The 26,095-nt window shown below is 34.8% G+C and overlaps 1 protein-coding gene, 1 long non-coding RNA gene and 1 pseudogene across 5 annotated transcripts in view; 1 reads left to right on the top strand and 2 right to left on the bottom strand.

The window, feature by feature from the left end:
- The window catches only part of LOC105727015 (uncharacterized), a 176,251-nt gene that overhangs the window by 111,274 nt on the left and 38,882 nt on the right, over positions 1-26,095 (bottom strand). The gene's annotated exons all lie outside the window — the stretch shown is intronic.
- Positions 1-26,095, bottom strand: part of LOC135273430 (large ribosomal subunit protein uL13-like) — a 41,757-nt pseudogene that overhangs the window by 6,636 nt on the left and 9,026 nt on the right.
- LOC135273431 (ATP-binding cassette sub-family D member 3-like) overlaps positions 1,192-26,095 on the top strand; it is a 28,017-nt gene continuing 3,113 nt past the window's right edge. The window contains exons 1-4 of one of the 3 annotated variants that reach the window (XR_010341234.1): positions 1,197-1,481; positions 11,233-11,269; positions 15,490-15,541; positions 16,874-17,006. Coding sequence is in view for 1 of the 3 variants with exons in the window: in XM_064372665.1 (XP_064228735.1) it covers positions 11,265-11,269; positions 17,534-17,632 (104 nt within the window). In the remaining 2 variants the exon portion in view is untranslated. Of the gene's footprint in view, positions 1,482-11,232; positions 11,270-15,489; positions 15,542-16,873; positions 17,007-17,533; positions 17,633-26,095 lie in introns of those variants that run through there. The other 2 variants (XR_010341233.1, XM_064372665.1) reach the window with 2 other exon arrangements.

The raw sequence follows: 26,095 nt of genomic DNA, 5'->3' as shown, positions 1-26,095 counted from the left end.
CATTCCTTTTTCTCCACATCCTCGACAACATCTGTTGTTTTTTGACTTTTTATTAAAAAATTTACGGTTTTAATTTGCATTTCTCTGATGATTAGTGATGTTGAGCATTTTTTAATGTTTTTGGCCCCTTGTATGTCTTCTTTTGAAAAATATCTTCGTGTTCTTTGCCCACTTTTTAATAGAGTTACTTGTTTTTTTCTTGTTGAGCTGAGTTCCTTGTATATTCTGGAGATTAGCCCTTTGTTGGATGCATAGTTCGCAAATATTTTTTGCTGTTCTGTAGGTTGTCTGTTTACATCATAGATTGTTTCTTTTGCTGTATAGAAGATTTTTAGTTTAAGTCTCATTTGTCTATTTTTGTTTTTGTTGTGCTTGGTTTTGGTACTTGGTCATGAATTCTTTGCTGAGGCCAATGTCTAGAAGAGTTTTCCTCTTGTTTTATAAACAAGTTATGAAATATGCTTCTCAACTTCTTGGATTTGTATAGTTTTAGGTCTTATGGTTAGATCATTAATCCATCTTGAGTTAATTTTTGTATATGGTGAGAGGTAGGGGTCCAGTTTCACTCTTTTGCATATGGCTGTCCAATTTTCCCATCACTGTTTATTGAATACGGTGTCCTTTTCCCAGTGTATATTTTTGTCAGCTTTGTAGATCAGTTGGTTGTAGGCATGTGGCTTTATTTCTGGATTCTGTATTCTGTTTGTATAGAAGTTTTAGAATCAGCATGTTGGGATTTTGGTGGAGATTGCCTCTGATACGTAGATCACTTTCTAATGTTGGTTATATTGCCCTCTTTTTATAAGATTAGTCTTGCCATGAGTTTAAAAAATGTGTTAATTTTTCTAAAAAATTAACTTTTAGTGTAGCTTTCTCTCTAGTGTCCTTTCTAGTTCATTATTTTTTGCTTCTCTCTATATTTGTATTTTTCCTACTTCACTTAGGTTTTTTATTTTTAATATTCTGAGATAGATTACTAATTTTCAACCTTTTCTTTTCTTTTTTTTTTAAACAGAGTCTTTGTTGCTCAGGCTGGAGTGCAGTGGCAGGATCATGGCTTACTACAGGCTCAACCTCCCAGGCTCAAGTGATCCTCCCCTCACCTCAGCCGCTCAAGTGATCCTCCCCTCACCTCAGCCTCCCAAGTAGCTGGGACTACAAGAATCCACCACCACACCTGGCTAACTTTGTTGCTGTTGTTGTTTAGTAAAAAAGAAGTTCCACTGTGTTGCCCAGGCTGGTCTCAAACTCCTGGACTCAAGCAAGCTGTTCTCCTGCCTTGGCCTCCTAAAGTGCTGTGATTACGGGTGTGAGCCACTGCACCTGGCCATTTTTATTTATTTTAAATTATTTTGGACACTGGACAACACGCTGAATCTCCATTTTTTAATATATGCATTTAAGATTATAAAGTTCTTTGTGAACACTGCTTTAGTTGGAGCCTGCAGGTTTTTTGTCATATAAACTTTTTCATTTTGTAAGTCTGTTGTTACATATATTATTCATTTCAAAATATTTTCTGATTTCTTTGACTCATGGCTTAACTCCCCAAAGTTCAGTGGTTTCAACCATCATCTTTTACCCTCAATTTTGTGGGTGGCTGGACAGTTCCTCTTCTGGTTTTGTGTAGGTTCACTTGTGAGCCTGTTGATTTCTTTTTTCCATTATTTCATTTTTAACCCTTCTAGTAGTTAATAACTTATTCTTTTTTTTCTTTTACAAGTTTTTCTAGAACTTTTAATGTGGGTTTCACTTTTTTTTCAAGTCTAAACATTAATCAGTAATACTTTATCACCCTCCCAGATACTTTAGAACACTACCTTCTTTGACTTTTCTCCTGAATTATGTGCATTTGTCATGGTGTAATTTTTTTTTTTTTTTTTGGCTGTGTGAAATCTCTTAAACCTATTGATTTTATATTTAATGTCAATTGCACATTTTAGTTTTAGAAATTTCATTTGGTTCTCTCAGATCAGCGTTACTTTTTGTGACTTTTCTTGGTATCTTAAAAAATTTTTTGTGTATATAAAAATATATAATCTACATTTTTTTATAGGATGTATCTGCAAATGCCAACTGAAATCTTGAGTTTGTTTTTTGTTTTCTATAATTTCTGCTGGTCCTTGGCTATGGAGTCTAGTTTCCTTAGTGCTTGATTATTTTTTATTATGGTCTGGACATTTTATTTAAAATTACTTGTCAGAATAATTTTGAGGCTTATAATAAACATACTTTCCTTTTAAGAGCAAAGTTTGCTTCTTTACCTAGGAGCATTGTCAGTCAGGGAACAACTTAAACCAGGTTGCTTCAGAACACATTCTAAATTTTTTAGTACAGCATCTGAATAAACAAAAACAACACTCATATTTCAGATTTTATATTTTTGTTTCCCAAAGGATTTTTATCACTGTATCTCTAAATCATTGTCATATTAATGTCTTCCAAATCAACACCTCTGTTCATGAACTTCAAATCTAAGCATTTTTAAAAATTGTCTTCTGAACATTTCCATATACTTAGCTTACTGGTATGTGAAATCAGCATGTTTACGGTGAATCCAATTGGTGTTTCTCTGAATGCTTCTTTTACTGTTATTCTTTATTGTAGTCAGTGAAATCAGTGTCCTTCAGTCACCCCAGGTGCAAACTGCCTTTGAGACTTGGGGAAAAATACTTTGCCTTTTGAGGTATCAGTTTGGAGTTGATGGCTGCTAATACTTCCTCTGTCTTTACGTTTGTGGTCTTCTCTCCCTCTCATTTCCATGTGTAGTTAGTTCCCAACTCTTATTTATTCCCTTACTTGTCATTTCTAGTAATTTTCATGCTTCTTTCCTCCACTCTCATACTCCTGCCATTGTTCAGGCATTCATCATTTCTGATCTTGGGGTAATCCTTAGGTGCCTAATATATTCTAATCACTGAGGGCAAAGATTATCAGGTAAATATTATTGTCCCCACTCTTAGAGATGAGGCTCCATGTTTCTTCAGTCCCACAGCCAGTAAAAGGTGTAATAATGATCACTAACATTTTTTGAGTCTTTATGCCAGGTTGTATTATAAGTACTTTACATGTTTTAGCTAATGGTGTTATTATCTCTATTTTTCAAATGAGAAAACAGAGATTACATAATTTGCCCAAAGTCACATAGCTAGCACACTGTTGAATTGGGATTCTGGTCCAGGAACTCTTTCTCTAGAGCCATACTTTGAACTATTACTAGGATTTGAACAGATTTAGTCTATTTTTGAAATATGTAAGTTCTTTGTATAATCATACTAGAGAAGACTGTTTTACTTTCTTCTAATATACTCTGCTCTCTTAAGAAATCAGTTCTTTTGCTTATGGTGTTCCCTTTTAGTAGAACATCATATTATTATTTTAATCATCTCATCCTAAATCCTGTCTATTTAAGTCTAAGTTTAGATTCCACATCATTTCTGGAATAAAGTTTTCACTTTTTCTCCCCCTTGGGTTAATATTGGTTGCTCTTGCCTTTCATAGATAGCACCTTGTTTAGAACATAATACTTAACTTTGTCTGATATGATAGTTGTTTATCTGTATTTTTCTCTAGGTGGATTGTAAAATCCTTGAGGGTAAGTACTTTACCTGTTAATCTTTAAGTCCCTTATGATGTACCTGGAGAGCCTGTGGTCCATAACAGGGTATTGATAAGTTTGGAGAGTTTCCACTTTCATAGTTTTATTTTGCAATTCTGTTTCCTTAATTATTCAAAATTGGTGTTTTTTTTTTTAAATTAAAATAAAGTAAAAGGCAATTTTCTTTATATTCGGCTAAAATCTTGTTAGTGTTAAGACCCTGTATAATTTATGCCTGCCTACTTCTTCCTGTTTCTAACCTTTCCTGTCCTCACTCTATAGTCTGCACATTTGTTGGCTTCCTATCTTCTATTTCTCCTCTTTTTACCGTGATAGTACTTCTTAGTCTATAATTCTAGTAGATCCAAAACATCAACGTTTAACATAATCACCCTATGACATGGCTTTAACTACTTTTGAGCATTTTCAGTAATGAAGGCCTATTCCTAAAAATGAATACTTGCCACTATTGAGGACATTTAGAAGAATAGTCTTTGATCTGTGAAAGAATTCCCTAAGGAAAAACAGAAGTTTGAGATTAGGCCCCATAGTTGTCATAAATACCTCCTCATGTTAATGGACTTAGATGTTAATGGACTTAGTTTAAACGTTAGCAAGCGTTAGTTTGCTGTATAGGTATACATTATTAGAAAACCTGCATCATTATTACTAAATGTAGATATTGTCATTAGGACTTGGCTTTTAAGATATCTATACTCTTGTCCTCAGTTGTTTACTTCTAGATCTTCATCCTTATAAAGATATAAAAATAAGATTACTTTGATTTTACTTTGTATACAAATGGTGTTTTATTTTTATCTGACCTTACTGAGTCAACATTTGTTTTTTTTAAAACACTTAAGCTGTCAATTAAAGTAATATATGTCCAAGTAGGGGTTTTTTAGTGTGAAGTTCTGATTATATTCAAAATTAGATAAAATATAGATAGTAGAAGGAATAGAAATAAGGCAATTAACCTTTTTTTTTTTAAAGAAGTGGATTCAAATGTAGGTGAATGTCTGAGCATTTATTTTGAAATGGTACCTTAAAACAATTGTCTTACCCAGTGTGTGTTGTGAGGAAATATATCCTTGTACTCCTCAGATTGCTTGTCATAGGCAGCTGCTCTCTTGTTAACTTGTTCTGGTTGGTTTACTGCCTTGGCTCTGGCACGTTTCCCGGTTTTATATATGGTCATTTAGATCTTTCTGCTTTTTTGACAAAATCCAAAAGTCTTGACCTAACTCAACTAAAAATCTTCCTTTAAAAAATGTTTTTTTAAAAGGAAATTTATTAACATACTAAGTGAAACAAAGTTTAGAAGGTACAACAAGATAGAAGTACCTATTATGTGTCAGACATAGTCTTAGGCGTGAGTAGAGATGAATGAGACATGTCCCCTGCTCTCAAGAAGCTGATGAGGGGAGAGATATGATGTACAGATTGCCTAGGGAACACAGAGGATACCTAATACACACTGTGTGAGGGTAGAGGATGGACAGGAAGTTTTCTCAGATAGGGTCACCATGTAATTTATTATCCTAACTGGTACAGTTTTGAGGCTGAAAGGGTGCAATTGATTATTATATCAGGACAACAGTGTAAACAAGGACCATTCTGGGCAAACTAATACAGATGGCCACTATATTCTAAGAAGATAGGTGCTGGATTTTAAAGACAAGTGGTAATCAAACAGATTGATTGATGAAGAGTTCTTTAAAGCAGAAGAAATAGTATATGAGGAAATAGTGGGGTGAGAGAGAGCACAGTATTAGGTTGAGGCATGTGCAGTTGCCATTTTATAAGTGAGAAATGGTCAAATAATTGCAGTTTCACGTAGTTTAACCTGATAGATGAAGGTAACTTGAGCACAGAGTGTTTGTGCTGAGTGCCAGGAGATGAACCTGAAAAGAAGGCAGGAGCAGGTTCGTGAAGTTCTTTGAGTACCGTTCTATGGAATTTGGAATTTATTCTGAAAGTCATTATGTGTATGTTTATGTTTAAATTTTAATTATAAGGTATTTAATTTTTGAATAGGCAATACATTCTCATTGTCTGAAATTAAAAAAAAAAAAAATCTGCTGATGTAAGTGAGAACAGTTTGTAGTTTTCTTTGTGCAATTTTTGTTAGGTTTTTTTTTTTGTTTCTTTTTTAAGAGAGAGAGCCTTGCTCTGCTGCCCAGGCTGGAGTGCAGTGGCACTATTTCAGCTCACTGCAACCTCCACCTCCTGGGTTCAAGCGATTCTTATGTCCCAGCTTCCCAAGTGGCTGGGACTACAAGCATGTGCCACCATGCCCAGCTAATTTTTATATTTTTGGTAGAGAGGGGATTTCACAGTGTTGGCCAGTCTGTTCTTGAACCCCTGGCCTCAAGTGATCCACCTGTCTCGGCCTTCCAAAGTGCTGGGATTACAGATGGGAGCCTGGCCAAGTTTGGGTGTCAGTGTTTTACTTGCAGCAAAAATAACGTGAAAGCTTCTGTTGTCTATGTCCTAAAACAGTTAAAGCATTGGAATTATCTGTTCACTCAGGGGTTTTGTTAGAATTTCCCGGTAAATAGTTTGAGTTTGTTTTTTTTGGTGTAGGGGGCAGGGGGAGAATGGAAGGGTAGGAGATGGGCAGCTCTCAGACAACTTTCATAATTTCAGTTTTTTAGTCTATTTAGTTTTTTTCTTGTCTCTGCTAAGGGTCAGGTTTGGAAAATTATATTTTTCTAGAAAATCACCCATTTCATTCAGACTTTCAAATTTCTTTACATAGAATTGAGATAAGAAGTCTTACCTTTTTTTCCAAATTTTATCTATTTTTGTGCTTATTTGTGTGTGTGTGTGTGTGCGCGCGCACGGGCGCGCACACTTTTGTACTCCTTTTAAAATTACATTGTCTTGTGCTTTATTTTCCAAAGAATCGACTCTTGGATTTTAATTTATTAGTATTTACTGTTTTTCTGTTTTCTAACTCAGATTCTGCTTGGGTGGTTTTAAATTTCCTCTGCTTATTTTTGTTCTTTGCAAACTTTTGGTTGAATGCTTATATTATTAACCTTTTTTATCATTTTTTTATTGAAATAACTAAGGTTCTGAGCATTGCTTTAGGTGAATTCCATAGGATATATATTTTATATGGATGTATGTGGTCTATACATATATGTATGGGTGTGCATATGTATGTGTACTTGTGTATATATATTCAGTATGTATATACATATACACATATTTGATGTGGTTATGCAAATAAATTGAAAGAGGACAGAAACTAATGTAAGGAACCCACTTAGAAAACAAATGAGAATATTATAATGATTCACATGAGAAATTTTTATGGCTCGAATTGAAATCATAGTAGTAGAAATGCAAAGAAGAGCATAGAGAAAGATTGGAAATGAAATATATGAGAAAGAGAAAATAAATATCGTAGAATAGCAGCTTTGTGGTTTGGGTAGCTGGTAGATGAAGGTGGGTTCGCTGATTTAGGGCTTATGTTCAGGATGGAATAATGGAAGAATAGATTTGGGGTAGAAAGGTGAATTCAGAAATAGACATGTTTGCATTAAATCCAGGTACAGATACCTTATTAAAAATGAGATACTCAAGTCAGGAGCTCAGGAAAGAGGAGGAAGCTAGAGATTTGGTGGGGAGTGGGGGGTGGTCAGAGAAAGGGTTGATTTTAAGGTTTCACTCAGGTGATCTAGGATAGTATCTCTATGACCTAGAGATAATAGGTCAAAAGATGCATTATTCAGGGTCTACATTTTTTTTTTTGATATATATTTTATTGCACTTTAGGTTTTGGGGTACATGTGAAGAACATGCAGGATTGTTGCATAGGTACATACACGGCAATGTGGTTTGCTTCCTTCCTTCCCTCCTTGCCTCCCTCCCTCCCTCCCTCCTTCCCTCCTTCCGTCCTTGCCTCCTTCCGTCCTTCCCTCCTTCCGTCCTTCCCTCCTTCCTTCTTTTTTTTTTTTTTTTTTTTTTGAGATTATGTCTTGCTCTGTCACCCAAGCTGGAGTACAATGGTGCTATCTTGGCTTACTGCAACCTTTGCCTCCCAGGTTCAAGTGATTCTCCTGCCTCAGCCTCCCAGGTAGCTGGGATTACAGATGTGCACTACTATGCCTGGCTAAGTTTTGTATTTTTAGTAGAGACAGCATTTTGCCATGTTGGCCAGGCTGGCCTTGAACTCCTTGATCTCAAGTGATCCTCTCGCCTTGGCCTCCTAAAGTACTGGGATTACAGGCATGAGCCACCACACCCGTCCTAGAACTTTCTTTTCTATCTTTTTCTTTCTCTCTCTTTTTTTTTTTTTTTTTTTTTTTTTGGAGACAGAGTCTCGCTCTGTTGCCCAGGCTGGAGTGCAGTGGCACGATCTCGGCTCACTGCAACCTCCACCTCCTGGGTTCAAGTGATTCTCCTACCTCAGCCTCTGGAGTACCTGGGACTACCAGCATGCGCCACCATGCCTGGCTAATTTTTGTATTTTTAGTAGAGACAGGGTTTTGCCATGTTGGCCAGGCTGGTCTTGAACTCCTGACCTCAAGTGATCTACCTACCTTGGCCTCCCAATGTGCTGGGATTACAGGTGTGAGCCACTGCACTTGGCCGTACTTTCTTTATAGAACTAATTTTGTTTTCATTTTGATGATAAATTAAAAATAAATTAAGCATATTCTGGGTTTTCTGAATGACTACCATACTATACAGATTTTAGTGCCAGTATTGTGTTTAATGGTTGCTAAGTGATCATCTACAGACCACATGTATGATAAATTGGCTATATTGGAACTTATATCAGGTTAATGTATATTAATGTAAAACTAAGAAAATCACCTTCAACTTTTGTACTCATACTGAATTGTTTTGCCATTAAAAATGTCTTTTATAGTGATAACTACAGATGGAAGATGTTTTCATAGAACTTCCTGAGAAACAAATCTTATAAAGAAACTTTTAAAGAAACTTATGAAGAAATTTTAATTGTCACAGACTGATTAAAGAAAATAGGACTTTATATTAGAGTATGTGTTCAGGCCAATTGAAGCTTTACAAGATGTCATGGTTCCCTCTGAACAAAGTATTTCATGGCAACTTGGAGAGAGAAAAGTGATGAAGTGATGAAGTGATGAGAGAGCGACTGATCATGTGGCTCACTCATTGATGTGGGTGTAGGGGTGTTTGTGTGTGTGTGTACATGTATATATGTATTTTTGTGAGCATCGCACTGCATGAATCTCCATTTATCTCTGTAAATATCAACCGGTAACATTTATTAATGGTAAGCACTGTGGCATTCTTATTGAATATTAATTTTTTAATTTTTATTTTGATATACATATATATTGTGAAACGATTACTATTATCAAGCTGTAGTCACCATCCTGTATGTTAGATTTCCAGAACTTGTTCGTCTTAGGGTGACTGAACTTTGTACCTTTTGACTAACTTTTCCCTATTTCTTCCAACCCCTGAGCCCCTGGCAACTACCATTCTATTCTCTGCTTCTGAGTTTGACTTTTTTAGATTCCACATGTAAGTGAGATCATGCAGAATTTGACTTTTTGGGCCTGGCTTATTTCATTTAGTATAATGTCCCCCAGGTTCATCCATATTGTTGCAAATGACAGAATTTCCTTTTTTTTTAAAGGCTGAATTTATTCCATCGTATTTATATACCACATATTCTTTATCCATTCATCCTTGTTATGAATAGTGCTGCAGGGAACATGAGAGTGCAGATACCTCTTTGAGATACTGATTTCATTTCCTTAGGATCTATACCCAGAAGTGGGATTGTTGGATCATATGGTAGTTATGTTTTAATTTTTAAGGAATTTCCATACTGTTTTCCATAATGGTTGTACTAATTCACACTCCTATCAACCAACAGTGTACAAGTGTTCTCTTTTCTCCACATCTTTGCCAACAGTTATCATTAATCTTTTTGATAGTAGTCATCCTAAGAAGTATGAATATTATCTCATTGTGGTTTTGATTTGTGTTTTTCTGATGATCAGTGATGTTGAGAATTTTTTCATATACTAGCTAGCCATTTATATGTCTTTTGAGAAATATCTATTCAGGTCCTTTGCTCGTTTTTTAAAATTGGATTGTTGTCTTGCTATTGAGTTGAGTTCCTTACATATTTTAGATATTAACCCCTAATCAGGTGTATGGTTGCACATATCTTCTCCCACAGTTTATCTCTTTACTGCATTGTTTCTTTTGCTGTGCTAAAATGCATTTTGTTTAACAGTTTTATAATTCATAAGAGATTTTAAACAGATAAATAATCTATAATACAACTGAAATTAGAAACAATAATAACCTAAGTGCTTTTTAAAATAAGGGCATCTATTGAATTGTAGTTAGGTTTGACTTTCTAGTCTTATTTGGTGACCTGGTAACTTATTAATGAAGATGTGCATTCTGCAGATCCTTGGAGTTCAACTACATGTTGAACACAGAGGGTTGAATAATGTATGACCACTGTAGTAAACTCAGATTCCCCTTTAAAGAAGGGTTTACTGCCTAGCTGTGAGAAATGTGAGATCCTGCAGGCCTCTCTTCCACCGCCCTTGTGTTCCCCCCCCAACTCCCCACTTTCCCGCCTTAGAGTCTGCCTCAGCTCTAGAGACATTTCTCTCTCCTCATGTCACAAACTCCCTGCATGCGTTTCCAGACAGAGCAAGGCAGAGGTATTAAAGACCTGGCCATTTCAGCCCATCACAGAGCACTCTGATGGACACTGCTTGCTTTAGAAATTCCTGTATGGTTGGCTGAAGTCATGTTGGGCTTGCATCACAGTTTGAGTTCTGCCCAAAACTGGTTTCTCTGCCTTCCATTCACAGATACTGATCCCTAATGAACATTTGTACCCCAGATACCATATTACCTCAGCTAGAAACCAGCCTGCAATAGCTCCTGATAGCATGGAACTAGTTTAATGGAAGGAAATATACACCAAACAAATTCAAAATGTGATCAGTGTTATGTAGAAGCATAGGGTGCCATGGTAGTGTGTTATGGAAAGGACCAATACCTGGCTAATTAAAAAAGACTGTTTGGGGAGGTAGCCTAGACTAGTAGTCAGAATATGACCCTTGGACATACTGCTTTCTTTCTCCAGGCCAGTTTCCTCATTTGTAATATGGGAGTGACACATACTCTGTCATCCTTTAGAAGACTAGCCTGGGATTGCTCATGTGGTTAGGGAAAGATTTCCAGCGGTAAGAGGAAGCAGTGCACATTTTTAAAGCTTCTGTTTGTGTTGGTTTGCTGATGTTCCATTGGCCAAAGCAGTTTACATGGCCAAGCTGTGATTCAAGGATAAAGAAGTAGACTTGTATTTATGTTTGCATTTACACACACACACACACACACACACACACACACTCCTAAAAATTGCCAAACAAAATGTCTGTTACATAATAGTAGTAAAAATCTGTTAAGTGTTGTTTGTAAATAATGCTTACTAAGAGTCAGCTGGACTATTTTTATTTAATATGTTCTATCTCACTATGAATGAAAAAGAAGAAACACTTTTAAATAATTTGGTATATTTGACATCTTAAACTCATTTTAATGATAGCACTTTGCACACAAAGTAAAGCTCTCTCTCTCTTTTTCCTCTGCAGTAAGAAAAGTGGAAAACCACCATTACAGAACAATGAGGTAACATTTTAAATCATCTTCTTTTTTGGATTTCATGCATTTATTTCATTAATTTTGTTATATGATTTTGATTTAGGATAAAATTTTATTAGTAGAGAACTTAAAAATACCTCCAGTCTTCTACATATTACAGGAAGTCTTTCTGAAATAGGACTCCTGACAAGTATCTTCTAGTATTTACTTGAAACTGTTTATTCAGTGGAAAGTGTCATTCTAGGAGGCACCCTTAACTGAATTAGTTCTAGCCCATGATGACATTAATTTCCCCCCTTCTAGCTTCTTAGCGGTGACTGTTAGCATCTTTTGTATTGGGATCCTGCCTCCCTCCCTCCCTCTTTCTCCTTCTCCTTCCCTTCTCCCTTTCCTTCTTTTCTTTTCCCTGTCCCCTCCTTTCTCTTCCCCTCCCCTTCCCTGTTCTCCCTTCCTCTCTTCTCTCCTCCCCTCTTCTCCCCTCCTTTCCTCTCTATTCTCTTTTATGTCTTACTTTTTCTTTAAAATTTTCTTTTTACTGACCAGGTCTCATTCTGTCATCCAGGCTGGAGTGCAGTGGCATGATTATAGTTCTGTGTAATGTCTGCCTTCTGAGCTCTAGGGATCCTCCTGCCTCAGCCTCTGCAGTAGCTGGGACTGGGACTATAGGTGTGAGCCACTTTGCCTGGATGTTTTCTCTAGTAGACCCACATATATTTGAAGATAGTTGTATCTTATGAGTCTTTCCCTGTTCTAAGCAACCGTGATTCCTTCAAATATGTCTCACGTGACATGCGTTCTGATCCTTTTTCAATTCTGGATGCATTCCTTTGGACTTACACTAGTTTCCTTAGGCATTGTGCTTAGAGTGGAATGTAGTTGTCCAGATGTGGCCTGACTAGCGTGGAATATATCAGCGTGATTACATTCCTTGATATGAATATGATATTGCTAAAATTCATCCTGAAATTGCTTTTATTTCTTTCGCCCTATTTTTTACACTAAGTGAAGTTTATGGTAAATTATAAACTTCAGGTGTCTTTCTGACAAACAGCTCTATACCTCTACATGTTATATTCATCAGTTGATTTATTTCTTTTTTTAATGATAACTTTATTGAGGTATAATTGATACACCATAAAATTTATCCATTTAAGTGTATAAATGAGTAGTTAGTATAGTCACAGAATTGTGTGGCTATCACCACTACATAATTTTAGAAAATCTTCATCTCTCCAAAAAATCCTATACCCATTACCAGTCACTCCTTATTACCATCTTCCCCCAATCCCTGGCAACCACAAATCTGTTTCTGTCTCTATTGATTTACCTGTTCTGGACATTTCAAATAAATGAAAGCATATAATTTGCCTAGCTTCTATCACACAGCACAGTGTTTTCAAGTTTCATCATGTTGTTGTTATATCAGTATTGCATTCCTTTTATTGCTGAATAGTGTTGTTTGTATATATATATACCACATTATGTTTATCAGTTCATCAGTTGGTAGACATTGAAATTGTTTCTATTTTTTGGCTATTATGAATAATGCTGCTATGAAAATTTGTGCACAAGTTTTTATATAGAGATATGTTTTTATTTCTCTTGGGTGTATACCTAGAAGTGGAATTGCTGGGTCATATGTTAACTCAGTTGATTTCTTTTAGATAAACATTAATTTATTGCTGTAAATGTCAGTTTATTAGGTTTAATCCACTGTCTATACCATTAGTCTACTTTTTAGTGCATTTCTCACATCTGATATGTTAAATAGAAGAATTATCTAGACATTTAATTTGCCTTTCCTTTCTTTCACATGCTAGTAGTATTGACTATGTAAGGGCCAAGGAGATTGCTCTGTGGCTTCTCTTAGTCTTTGTTTTTGGTTATTCAGCTATGAATACATCCAACTACAGCAAAATCTGGTTCATATTTCTCCATTAAGGCCACAATAATTTTATAGGAAACATCTAATTTCTTTATTAATTTACTAATTCATTTAGTAAGTCAATCTTTCAATAAATATTTCTTGAGCTCCTCATATATGCCTGGCATTGTTTTTGGCTCTAGGTATATGACAGTTATAAAAATAAGTTTCCACCCTCATAGAGCTTACATTCTACATGTCAGCTAGTATGTTATAGTATGGTATCCTTAACAAAGAAGAAAATTCGAATAGTTTACTATTATGTACTTTTAGTAAACTCATGCTGGCTTCTAGTGGTTAGTGTCTCTCAAGTCTTCCCCAGCTCTCCATGTCAGTGTCTGTTCTCTGAATATCCTGGTGATTGACATCAAGATTGTTGTTCTTTAGTTTCCGTAGTATTTCCTTCCCAGTATTTGAAAAATGTGATAAGATGTGCTTATGTCTACTTTTCTGATGTATCTCCAGCTCCATGATCTCTCATATCTAAGTTATAGCTGAGTAATGAAATCTTAGTTATCCTATCTTACTCATATCTCTTATTTGCCTATCATATCTGCAAGTTTCAGGACAGCTAGATTCATTTCACTCATATTTTTCTTCTCATTTTTCTGTACAATATTGTTTTAGCATAAACTTATCTGCTAATTGCATAGTATGAGCAAGATAAATTTAGTTTATATTAAGTAATTGGCAATAAAAAGGACACAAGATGCACAATGATACCACATTTGTTAAATTTATAGGAAGTGCACACATGCACACCTATGTACTAAAATGAAATCTAATAGGATATGTAACAAAACAGTAGGTTTAGTTTTCTTATTTTTGGTCATCATATTTTTCTAATTTTTCTACAGTGAATATGTTATGAGGAAGGCAATTTAACATTTTTTTCATAGAAATTTTTTATATCCTTTGTGATGGAGGTGGGGTAGGGAGAGGCAGTTTTCATAAGACATGAATTTTAAGGAGAAAAAAAGATTTAATTAGAAAGTTAGAGAGCAATATAATGAAGTTTAAAATGTATAAAGATAAGTACTGTACTGGGTTCAGTAGCATTCCCATGCATATTTTTGTATTTTGTGTAGGTGTGTGTATCCATAAGCAATATACGTAGAATTACTTTACATATTTGAAAGTTTCATAAATTCTTGTGTAAAATGAATTGCATGTATCATTCTAATTTTTTCCAGCATACTGTTTTTTTAGATCAGTTTAGAGCTGTAGACCTACTTAATTTAACTGCTCTTTCGTATTCTGTTTGTATGTATGTGAGGTGCTTTCTTTTTTAGAGTTGTCTAGAATTTTCATTGAACAATCTTGTTATGATTTATGTAATATTGGTGTACATTTAGGTTGTTTTTAATTTTATGCTATTATAAACAGAGTACGATGTTTTTATTTGTGTGGCTAAGCATATGTACAGGTATATCTGTAGGGTAGGTTTCTGAAAGTAAATTTGCTGGGTTATTTTACCTTTTACAGTTAGTGTACATTTTACATTTTGATAAATGATATATAATAGTTGTACCAGTTTTCACTTTTCCCTACAATATACAGGAATACTTTACTCTGTCAGCACTACATGGCCTCTTATTTTACTGCTATTTCAAACATCTTTTTCAGTCAATCTCACCTAAGATAATTGACATTAATAGGAATTTCCCATTGTACTTTGTTACCTCTTGAATTTTAGGCATTTTTTTCCTTGTTGCATTATTACTTTGACTTCTCGAAAAGCTTTTAATGATTTGTTTGCTTTTTCTATAATGTTCATGTTAAACTTATATCACCACAGTGGTCTTTTTATTTGTATTAAAAAAAAAATTATTGGGAAGTTTAGAAGTGAGAAAAGTTAATGGTGAATTTAAAATGAATTCTTGTAATGTTATGAAATGTACTGCCTCTATAGTTATTCTTATTTAAATAGGTTTCAGGTAGAGTTTTGCTGTGATCAAGATAGTCCAGTATTCCTGACATCTCTTTGAATTCAGCCCTTCTGAGCCACGTGCTCCCCCAACCCACAGGTGGTCCTTTGCAGAAAACAGTGATAACTTTTGGAAGAATATAGTTCTCTTCATGGATTGAAATGTAATGAAAATCTGTCAGCTTTCAGTCAGTTTAAGGATAGGGCCAGTGACAACAGGGACAGAAGAAAATGAAGAATTTTATACCAGTTAGCAACTAACATTTTAGTGTTTCAACATTACTCTCTTGTAACTCTTTTTTTTCTAACCTTCTTCATTGTTTGTTCTAATCATTTCTTTAGAGTAGCTAGAAACAGGTGGTCCTCTATTTAACTCAAATGTCCATTTCACCTCAGGATTGTGCCACTTAAGTTTCCAGCCAAGAATGGAGAAAGGTGTTGACTACAGGTAAGGCAAGGTGAAGTGAGGGAGGGAGTGGTGATGGTGACAGGAGGAAAAACAAGTAGAGGTTTAACTTCTTTTTTTTAAAGGTAATTAATATGGATCACCTTCTCTTTACTCTTTTCTTCGTATGTTTTCTGGGTTTGGGGAAAATACAAAAGGAGATTAGGTTAAATGTGTAAGATTTAGCTTGAGGAGAATAGGCTAGTTCAACTAAATGGACTGCGAGTAGGGCTTTTTCTCTATTTTGTTTGCTGTTGTGTCCTTATCATTTAGAATAGAGTTTGGATCAAGTAGTTGTTTGTTGAATGAATGAATGCATGCATGTATGAATTAAGTAGACTAAGCCTATAACTCAGTAGGATGGGGTTTGCAACTTTGTCTGAAAGACGTGAAATGCTGAGTGTGTGTTCCAGCAGTTGCAGGGTAAGTTGATTCTTCACCAGTTCTTCCTATTGTAGTCTTTCTAGTCTAACCCTATAAACACAGTGCCTTCAGACTTCGTTTCGTGGTCTACAGTTCTGTACTACACTCGGTGCCTAGTTATTAGGATTATATCTATAAAGCACTTAGCACAATGTCTCACATATAGTTGGTAGTTATTATTCTAATTCAGTAGCCAAACAGTTCACCTTGTTCATCAAGTTATTTATTTAATCAAAGCATATTTACATTATATTTAACTAATAGAGTTACTCTACAAGTACAGGCATTTGTTTGTCAGGAGCACAGTAGTTAATCAGGGGATTGGGGTTTTTCTGGAGTGTCTTGCCTTTTCCAAGAAGTTTCTCCTGTCTGTTCTCCCAAACATTCCAAGAGTGGTAAGTAAATAGCCTCTACCATAGGATAGTCTTGCTGCTTCTTTCCTTATCTTTGCAAATGGTTTAGTACTTCCATTTTCATGCAGCTAGTGAAAATGAAAAAACTCTTGAGAGAGCTAAGATTATCTTTTAAATCCCTCTACACTGACAATAAGCTCTCCAGCCTTACTGTGGCTTCAAGGTTCCATCCTTTGTAAGCCCTGTGTACCTTTTCAACTTCTCTCATTCTTGTTCCCTTTGCTATAGCAATAGTGTCATCTTGCTGTCAAATGTGCACAGCTATTTTATTTCTAACACTGGATTTTTGTACTTGATGTTCCTTGTGCTTCACTTCCTCCACCCTGCAGCCCACCTTAAATAATCACATGGCTTCACTTTATTTATGTCTAAGCTTAAATGTCAAGAGGCTTTTCAGACCATCCTGTCAGAACCATTCTTTTTTCCCTCATGACCCTGCTTAGTCTATCTGTAATAATTTATTTATTGGTTTATTTTTTGTCTATGTTTCTCCTACTAGAATGTGAGCTGCATGAGTGAAAGAACCTTGTCTGTCTTTGAATTTTACGAGGAAGAGAGAATGAACTGACAGATATCGGAAATGTGAAATTTTCTGAGGAAGAGAGAATGAACTGACAGATATTGGAAATGTGAAATGATAAATCTAGGAATCCAGAAGTTTCTTGTATTTGATATCAGGGAAAATTCTGTTCAGGATTTTTTTTTTTTTTAAGTGTGGTGTTAATCAGGAAGTGGCTAATACAAAACTCAGTAAGTCCTTGACGTTTTTTTCAGCTCTCTGTCTGACGTCATCCTCTGTGATGGTACCTTCCTCACAGCTCCAGCCAGGTTGGCCATATTGTTCTTCCTCACGCACATTACAGGCTTTCACCTTGGTATTTTTCAGTTGCTGTGTCTTCTGTTTGTAGTTTTCTTCACCCAGATAATTATGTGGTTCCAGAACTCACTTCCTTATTCAGTTTTTAGACAACATTATTTTCTCAAAAACATGTTTGAATATGAGTAGCAGTGTAAGTATGCAAGTCTATGTTCCGTAAATTTATTTATCTTGATAGCTGCTTGTATTGACTTAGATGAAACGTGATTCTTTAATTTTATTATATATTTGTTATAGCTATCTTAAAAGGCCTTTTTTTTTTTTTTTTTTTTTTTAACGTAGAAAGAGGGGAAAAAGGAGCGAGCTGTGGTGGACAAGGTGTTTTTCTCAAGGCTCACCCAGATTCTCAAAATCATGGTCCCTAGAACATTTTGCAAAGAGGTAAGTCTTATGAAATTATAATGTTAAATATATTGGGCCGTTCTTGCATTAAATACCTGAGGCTGGGTAATTGATAAAGAAAAGAGATTTAATTGGCTCATGGTTCTGCAGGCTGTACAAGCATGGCACAGCATCTCCTCCACTTCCAGGGATACCTCAGGAAGCTTGCAGTTACAGCGGGAGATGAAGGGGAAAGCCAGTGTCTTACATGGTGAGTGAGGGAGCAAAGGGCTGAGGAGGGGCCACATACTTTTAAACAACCAGATACATGAGAACTCAGTCACTATCTGGAGGACAGCAGCACGCCATCAGGGATCCACCTCCATGACCCAAACACCTTCCACCAGTCCCCACCTTCCAACACTGGGTATTATATTTCAACATGAGATTTGGGTGGAGACAGATACCCAAATTATATCATTAAGTGTTCAACTTTCGAGGTTACATGAGATTAGAACAATCAAATCATAACACTTCGGTTATACTGTAGGTCAAATGTTCTCTCTGTAGATAAAGAAGACTACTAAATTTTTGTCTTTAAATCATCACCTGTCATATAAAAACCCTTGTTCAGTGCCAGTTTTTAAATAGTTTTCTCTTGTTTAGGACGTATCATTTCATTTTATTTTATATGAAATACTAGGGTATTTCCATGCAGCTACCCTAAATGGTGTTGCTTTGTTATAGTTAATACTGTCAATAAAAATAAGGTTAAATTTCAAAAGACAAACCTTTTTATTATATTGAGATGTTAACAAGTCACATTAGTGTGGAATATATTTGATTAAATGTTTTTTAGATACCCAAAATGACATCTGGATTCATCAGGTATTTCAGGAAGTGAGCTGTTTGTATGAATAAAGTTTTATAAGTAATTCCTTTGCTCTTTTATCAAGATTATCTTTATAAACATTTTTAATGATTATTAAAATAATGCTGTGTTTTCAGTCTTCCCTCAGCATTCTCTCATTCTGTAACTAGAAATAACATTACCTTCAACTCTTTCTCTTTCCCTTGTCACCCTTTTTAGTCACTGGGATCTGCTAATTTTTCCTGTACTTAACTGTTATAAAAGCATTGCATTTCCCAGCGACAACGTCCATTCCTCCATCATGCTAAATTTGCTCTTCTCTTCCTTACCTTGGCATCATGTCCTGATGATTCTGCCCTTGAGAAATTCTTTTTAAAAAAGTAATAGCACTTGTTTTTTTCCTAATTAGACAGACAATACATGTTCCTTGAAGAAAATTAGAAAATGCAGCTACATTTTTTTTTTTTCTTTTTGGCACCTGTCAGCCTCTTACTCATTTTGATATATAGTCATCTTGTGTGTAAGCATATATTTTAATTTAAAAATGGAGTCACACACTTTTAAGATCTGCTCCTTCCCTTATATTATAAATGTTCTAAGTGTCCTAAAATTTCTCATAAATGAGTCTCTCCCTTTACATTCCTACTGTTCTCACTGTCTCTTACCTGGATTACTATATTTTAATTGGCCTTTTTGCTTCTTTTCCTTTTTCCAATTTGTATTATTTCTTAAAATCCTAATAAAAACATTTGATTTCTTTTTTCTTATACAGTAAATCACAACCTGACTTTGGCCTTCCTTTTAATATTATCTGCTTAGAAGATGTTGTTTTATGATCTGACTCTATGTCTTCAGCCTTTCATTTGTTTACAACATCATGTCTGTGAAATCCTGTCCCTCCCTACATCAAAAACAAAAATGTTTTAAAAAATTGCCTAATGCTCATCTTTTTCGTGACTATTTCCAATGACTCTTTAGGCATAACTGTTTACTCATTTCTACAACTTTCTGCCTTTGGAGAATCCTTATTTAAAATATAAGCTTCTCAGGAAAGATTTGTATATTACCCTCCAATTAGTTAAAGCTTAATGTTCATTTGAACTATTGCAGGGGTTCAATGAATGTAAAACGAATTTGAGACATGGAATGAATCCCTGGGATTTAGTAAGGGAGGTAGAAGGGGCTAAATTGGCCAACCTGCCACCCTCTGCAGACCTTCTTCCCTGACTTTAGCTTCTATGTCACTGTCTTATTTTTCCAATTAAGAAAGTTTAAGATCAGCTTTAAATGTGTGTGTTTGGGCTTGGGGTGGCAGGATTCTCATCTCATAGAAAGATAACTGATTCCTAGCCAATCATCCAGCGTCTCAACTTTCCCTGCTTCATAATCTATCTGGCACAGCATTGCTTAAGTAATATTCTTTAAACATCACTTTTTAAAAATCACTTTTTGTTCTACCGAGAAGCTTGCAAGAATTTTATATGTATAAACTCTGCTGGTTATACAATACCATAGTTCATATGATTTTAACCCCTTTTTTTCCCCATTACGTCCTTCACCTTTTTTACCCTTAATAGTCATTCTCTTTTTTATTTTATTATTTATCATATTTCTAATGCCATAACTGTCTTTTGCTACCCCAAACCTTCCCATCCCACAGCTTAGGACATGAAGTGATGCAAATATGTTTGCCTAAATTTGTCTGCTACTTTTTATGTGTAACTCTTCCCTTCATAACTAAATGGAAAGCCCTCTGAGGGCATGGGCACTATTAGAAATTTTTCTAACAAATTAAACCAAATTTATTCTACTTAGGCAAAATTTTAGGTTTCAATTTTTGTTAGTTGTTTAACTGTGTATTTACAGTTACTGTCATTTTTCTTTGTTAAAGTTATATGTTAGAAATATAAGAAAATCAACAATACACTATAATCTAGGTAATCTAAATTATATTCCTAGCTTCTGTCCTTGACTAGGTGTATGAAGGCAAGTTCTTTGACCTGCCTAAGATTCACTTTTGAATTCTGAATGAGAAAGATTAAATGAGTCTATGAGACCTTTTCCATTTACATAATATTCTTGAGTTCCATTTTGATTATGTTTAAAATGGCTCATAGAAAAAATGTCAGCCAACTGTATTAAGACTAGCATAAAACTTTAGATTTGTAAACCAAAAATTGTTACCAAGGTAATATTTCTTTGAACTTTCTAAAATGCATTTATTTAATTTACTATACCTGGTTTATTTTAGACGGGTTACTTGATACTTATTGCTGTTATGCTGGTGTCTCGAACATATTGTGATGTTTGGATGATTCAAAATGGGACACTAATTGAAAGGTACTTTTTCATTCACCTTCCTCCTATATGTGTGAAATGCTAATTTGTCCCATATTTAAGCATTATCTTTATAAGCAAGAAATAGATTCTAAATTAGGTAAAAGATACTCAAGTCAAATTATGTGTTTGTTCATTTTCTTAAAAAATATTTGGTGTTTTCCATGTGCCAGGCAATGTGCAATACACTGTGATAGGGGTCTATATGCCAGCAACTAGGAGAAACTAGTTGTACCAAGCCTTACTGAGCTGACAGTTTATGAAGAGTTAGAGACAAGTAGACAGAAAATTAAAATGCAATATAATAAGTATGGTAGGGCCGGGCGCGGTGGCTCACGCCTGTAATCCCAGCACTTTGGGAGGCCGAGGCGGCTGGATCACGAGGTCAAGGGATCGAGACCATCTGGTCAACATGGTGAAACCCTGTCTCTACTAAAAACACAAAAAAATTAGCTGGGCATGGTGGCGCGTGCCTGTAATCCCAGCTACTAAGGAGGCTGAGGCAGGAGAATTACCTGAACCCAGGAGGCGGAGGTTGCGGTGAGCTGAGATCGCGCCATTGCACTCCAGCCTGGGTAACAAGAGCGAAACTCCATCTCAAAAAAAAAAAATGAAATAAGTGTAATGGGAGTTCTAAAAAAGCAGCAAGTTGGAATTTTGAAATTAATGAGATAATTTGGAGGAAAATTTGAAAGCATTTCAAAGAATCACATTGAGCATGTTTATTGGAAGGGAAAACAATTCTTTGACATTCCTGTCTGCATCTACTGTTAGTACTTTTTATATGTTTTTCATTATAGTCTTTCTGCATGTTATTAATCACTGGAATTGCTAATTTTGAATGTAAAAACATCACAAATGTCAGTTGGGATATCTTGGGTTATACCCATTTACCATTTATCTGTTACTAAAGAATTTTTTTTCATAACACTAATTTGCATGTCAGAGTAAAAATTTTACTAGGAATTTTATTTCCTGATATGTAGTTTTTGTCAGAAAATTTCTTAAAATATTTAATCTAAAATAACTTTTTGAATGACAGTATTTAAAATTGTTAAATGCCCCAACAATTTGAAATAAAGGTTTTTTTGTCTTAGATTATTGATTTTCTTCTTAAAGATTTGTAGGAAGAGGAAGAATGCTTTATGACCATGCTCTCTAACTCATATCTCTAGGACAGTAAAGAATCTTATACACACAGGATTAAAGCTCTGAAAGTATGCACCTCTGAATAGGGGTAAATTATGTAGGCTCGTATATTCAACCCAAGTTTCCCTGGTCAGTCCTGTGCCTTTTAATTTTAATCAAAGTAATACATGAACATAGCTTAATGTCAAATAGTCCTATAGCATTAAGGACAAAACACATCAATCTCTTGGCTCCTCTCACTCAGAACTGTCATTATCTGGAGTCAGTCATTTTCTGTTCTTTTTACTGTTTCATCTCTTATTTTGTGTCTGCATTTCCATATTATATATTTGTATTACTGCTTATAGATGTCTCATTTTTAGAGAGGAAGTGTTTATTTCCTACTTTGGAAGGTGAGAATTAGCCCTTTTATACTCTCCCACGCTCATCTTCTCAATGTTTTATATATTTAATAAAAATTACATAATTTTTTGTTAAATCAGAATATATTGTTTACATGATTTTGACTGCTGCTTACAACTGAGCCACATGGCATACTTCGATAGTACCTTTTCCATACAACTTTATGTTTTTCCTAGTGTTTATAAATTACCCATTGTTATTTGTGCACATTAGTTTTTTTTTTTTTTTTAACCTACTTCCCCCTAATTCAGCTTGAGCTTTTTGACAATACTGTAAAATCTTCTCAGTATTGGAATATGGTCAAACACCAACTAATCTATCAACTTCATCTTTCTATTTCCACCCCCACGTATACATTTTATAGTTTCCTGTCTTCTTGTTTTAATCAGGATTGGTTGCATTTTAGGCTCACTGAATAGCAATCATGTTTGAACTTGCTTTTATCATTATTTTGGGAATTTCTTTCATCTTTGCATTCTGAATTAAATAACCTGTTTCTGGACTTTTTGTTTTTCTCTTCCTCAGTTTACTTTCTTGTTTTGGCAGATGCACTCTTTTTCTGAGTAAGGGTGGAAGGGAGATAAATTTTTGAGACCTTGTAGATCTGAAAATGTCTTTCTTCTAGTCTCATACTTGATTGATAATTTAACTATGTTTGTGTATTCCAAGTTGGAAATCACTTTTCTTCAGAATTTTGAGAATATCACTCTGTTCTGGTCTCAGACTTGGTTGCAGAATGATTGGAATCATCCGGAGAATTTTAAGAACTATGAATGTCTGGGCCTCACCCCTAGAGATTCTGATTCAATTAATCAAACCTTTATGAAGCATCCAGTAGATTCTGTTGTGCAGCTCCAGGGTGGGTATTGAGGCCTCTTGCCATTCTAATTGCTCAGCTGTAGCTGGGATTTGTTCCTCCCTCAATCTCTCCCTCAATCTTCTTTAAAAAATTGTTGCTGTTGTATTACTGGATGTTTGAAAATTTCACTGAACATTGGTATGAATTTTTCTTTTTCATTCATTGTGCTGGGCAGTAGGTGTTTCTATCTGGAAACTCATTCTCTGATAAATTTTCTTGTGTTTAAAAAGAAATTATTTCTCTCCATTTTTTTCTGGATTCTTACTAGCTGAGTGTTGGTGTCCCTGGACTAATAATCTGATTATCTTATAATTTCTGTTCTATTTTTGTCTCTGCCATTTTATTTTATTTTCTAGGATATTTCTTTAACTTTATTATCTGGTGAATTTTTATTTGTTATAATTTTTATTCCAAGAGTTACCTTTTGTATGGATGTTCATTTTTATAGCAATCATTCCTTTAAGTATGCAATATTTTTTCACCTCTGAAGCTATTTAATTCTTTTTTTTAATGTGTTTTTAGCTCCCTGCATTTTTTGTTTCCTTCATGGTCCTTTGTTATTCTGTTGTTTGTCATTCACATTAGAGGCTTTCCTCAAGCATTCTATGACTCTTGGCTATGAATTAATATTTAAAAGTAAGTGCCTTAAACACTTACTAGAAGCTGGAGTTGAGAGCTTGTTAATTGTTTGGTCTCCCTTGAAGGGTGTTTGTAGGGGAGCGTAATCGAGCACGTCTGTGTGTGTGTATGTGTGTGTGTGTAGTACTCAGTTTTAAAATTATGAGATTTAAAAATTTTTTTTTCATTTTTTGTGTGAGTTTCTGAAAAATATTTTTAAAACCATTATTTCAATATACTTTACACTTACAGAAAAGTTGTAAAAATAGAATAAGGGGCTGGATATGGTGGCTCATGTCTGTAATCTCAACACTTTGGGAAGCTGAGGTGGGAGGCGAAGAGTTCAAGACCAGCCTGGGCAGCACAGTGAGGCCTCGCCTCTACAAAAATAAAAAAGTTAGCTGGCTGTGGTGGCACGTGCCTATAGTCCCAACTCTCCGAGTGGCTGAGCAGAAGGATCACTTAAGCTTAGAGATATCCTATCTCAACAACGACAACAAAAAAGATTAGCATAAGGAACTTCCTTTTATTCTTAACCAACATTCACCAATTGTAAAATACTCATTTTAAAGTTGTTAACTTTCTCCTGAATAAATGGTTCTGAGCCTCTGCTATGTATGAAATTCTTTATTTGGACCATGTCTCAAAAAGAAGTTTTAAAATATTATACATTCATACAGTATAATTTTATTTGAAAAGTTAACATATATTTCCATCTCACTATTTAAGCTACAGTGTAAATTGATTTATCTGTTTTCCCTTTTTGCCTTTTCTAAAGTAAGTCTAGATTCATATATTTCTGCTAAAGAAAGCCTCAAAGAGACTTACTATGGTCCTTAATGTACTTCATTTTAATATTCTTTTCATATGTTAAACTTATTTGTTGTGGTGACTAATAACTGTGGCGTGTGGGAAAATCTTAATAGGAAAGACACCCTTTTTAAGAGAAACTGTGCTAATTCTGTGACGTGGAGGAAAATTCTTCATACCCTGTTGCTGCTTTATTTGATCATAAAGATGTATTTTATTTTCACCCATTTGGCTACAAGCAGCATTTTAAAATTGCCAAACTATCTTTTATGAAGATTCTTAAACATTTGGAAGTTACAGTGATAAGGGCTACTGTAAAATTGTTTTTTTGTTAATTATGTTTCTTTTGCAGTGGAATAATAAGCAGAAATAAGGCTTTATTCAAGAAACCATTTTTTAAATTTATAGCTGCTACTCCAGTGGTAAACCATTGCTGAATGATGGCATGTTCTTGTGTGTCACAGCTTGAGCAGCACTAAAGCACTTTGGTTTTATGTACTTTGGTTTGATTCAAACAATTTTAACGTAAATTATCTGAACCTTTGTTACTATCTTGATTGCTTAATGTCTCTAATATTCTTATTGCTATAAACAACATTTTTGTGTGGTTCTATTTAATTTTCTTGTAGTTAGCCATTTTTGTTTTCAATTGTTTTGCTTTTTAGGGGTTACATAAAAATTGGAGTATTAATTTCTTTTCATCAGTCTAACATTTCCCAAAGTATGTTCTGTGGAATCTTAGCTATGATAGAGGAAATGCTTCATGCTACAAAGCCTTCTCAGAGAGTAAAAATGCACATACTATACATTAAAAGTTTTGAGAAAATCTTTGGTAAAGACATTAGTTAGCTTTGCTTAACCTAGGGTTTCCAAAATTTATTTATCTGTTCCCTCAAAGAAAGGAAATTATTTCTCTCGTCATATATATGCTAGTCATTTTTGTGTGTATATAGGCAGCTAGGTTTAAACCAGTTAGTCCAGTGTTTCTCAAATATTTTATATAAATATATCTTATGAAATTTGGGAATATTATTAAGTATCATTTGAAAAAAGAGTTCTGTGATCAAATAGATTCTATTTTATATTAGATCATAGACATATCTTACTCAAAGATCCTTTACTTATAATGCTTTGTTCAAAATTTTGATAAAGTTTTGGAACCTTTTTTAAAAAATGTTAATGTATATTTTAAAAGCAGAAAAATACATAAAACAGATTAACAGTAGGCAAAAGCAGAACTAGTCTAATTTAAATGTGTTGAGGAACATGAGGCTTCTATAGATCCATTCTGGGGCTCTAATCTATGCATTAGTCCCAGTGTTGGCAAACTAGGACTCAAGGTCAAATCTTACTACCTGCCATCTGTTTTGGTAAGGTTTTATTAGAATACAGCCACATTTATTCTTGACTGCTTTTGTTTTACAGTGGCAGAATTGAGTAGTTGCAACAGAGTCCTATAGGGTCCACAAAGCCTAAA

This window comes from Aotus nancymaae, unplaced genomic scaffold, assembly GCF_030222135.1.
Source record: "Aotus nancymaae isolate 86718 unplaced genomic scaffold, 86718_ANA_hifiasm-v0.15.2.pri h1tg000007l, whole genome shotgun sequence".
NCBI lineage: Eukaryota > Metazoa > Chordata > Mammalia > Primates > Aotidae > Aotus > Aotus nancymaae.
This window is presented reverse-complemented; position numbering and strand designations above follow the sequence as displayed.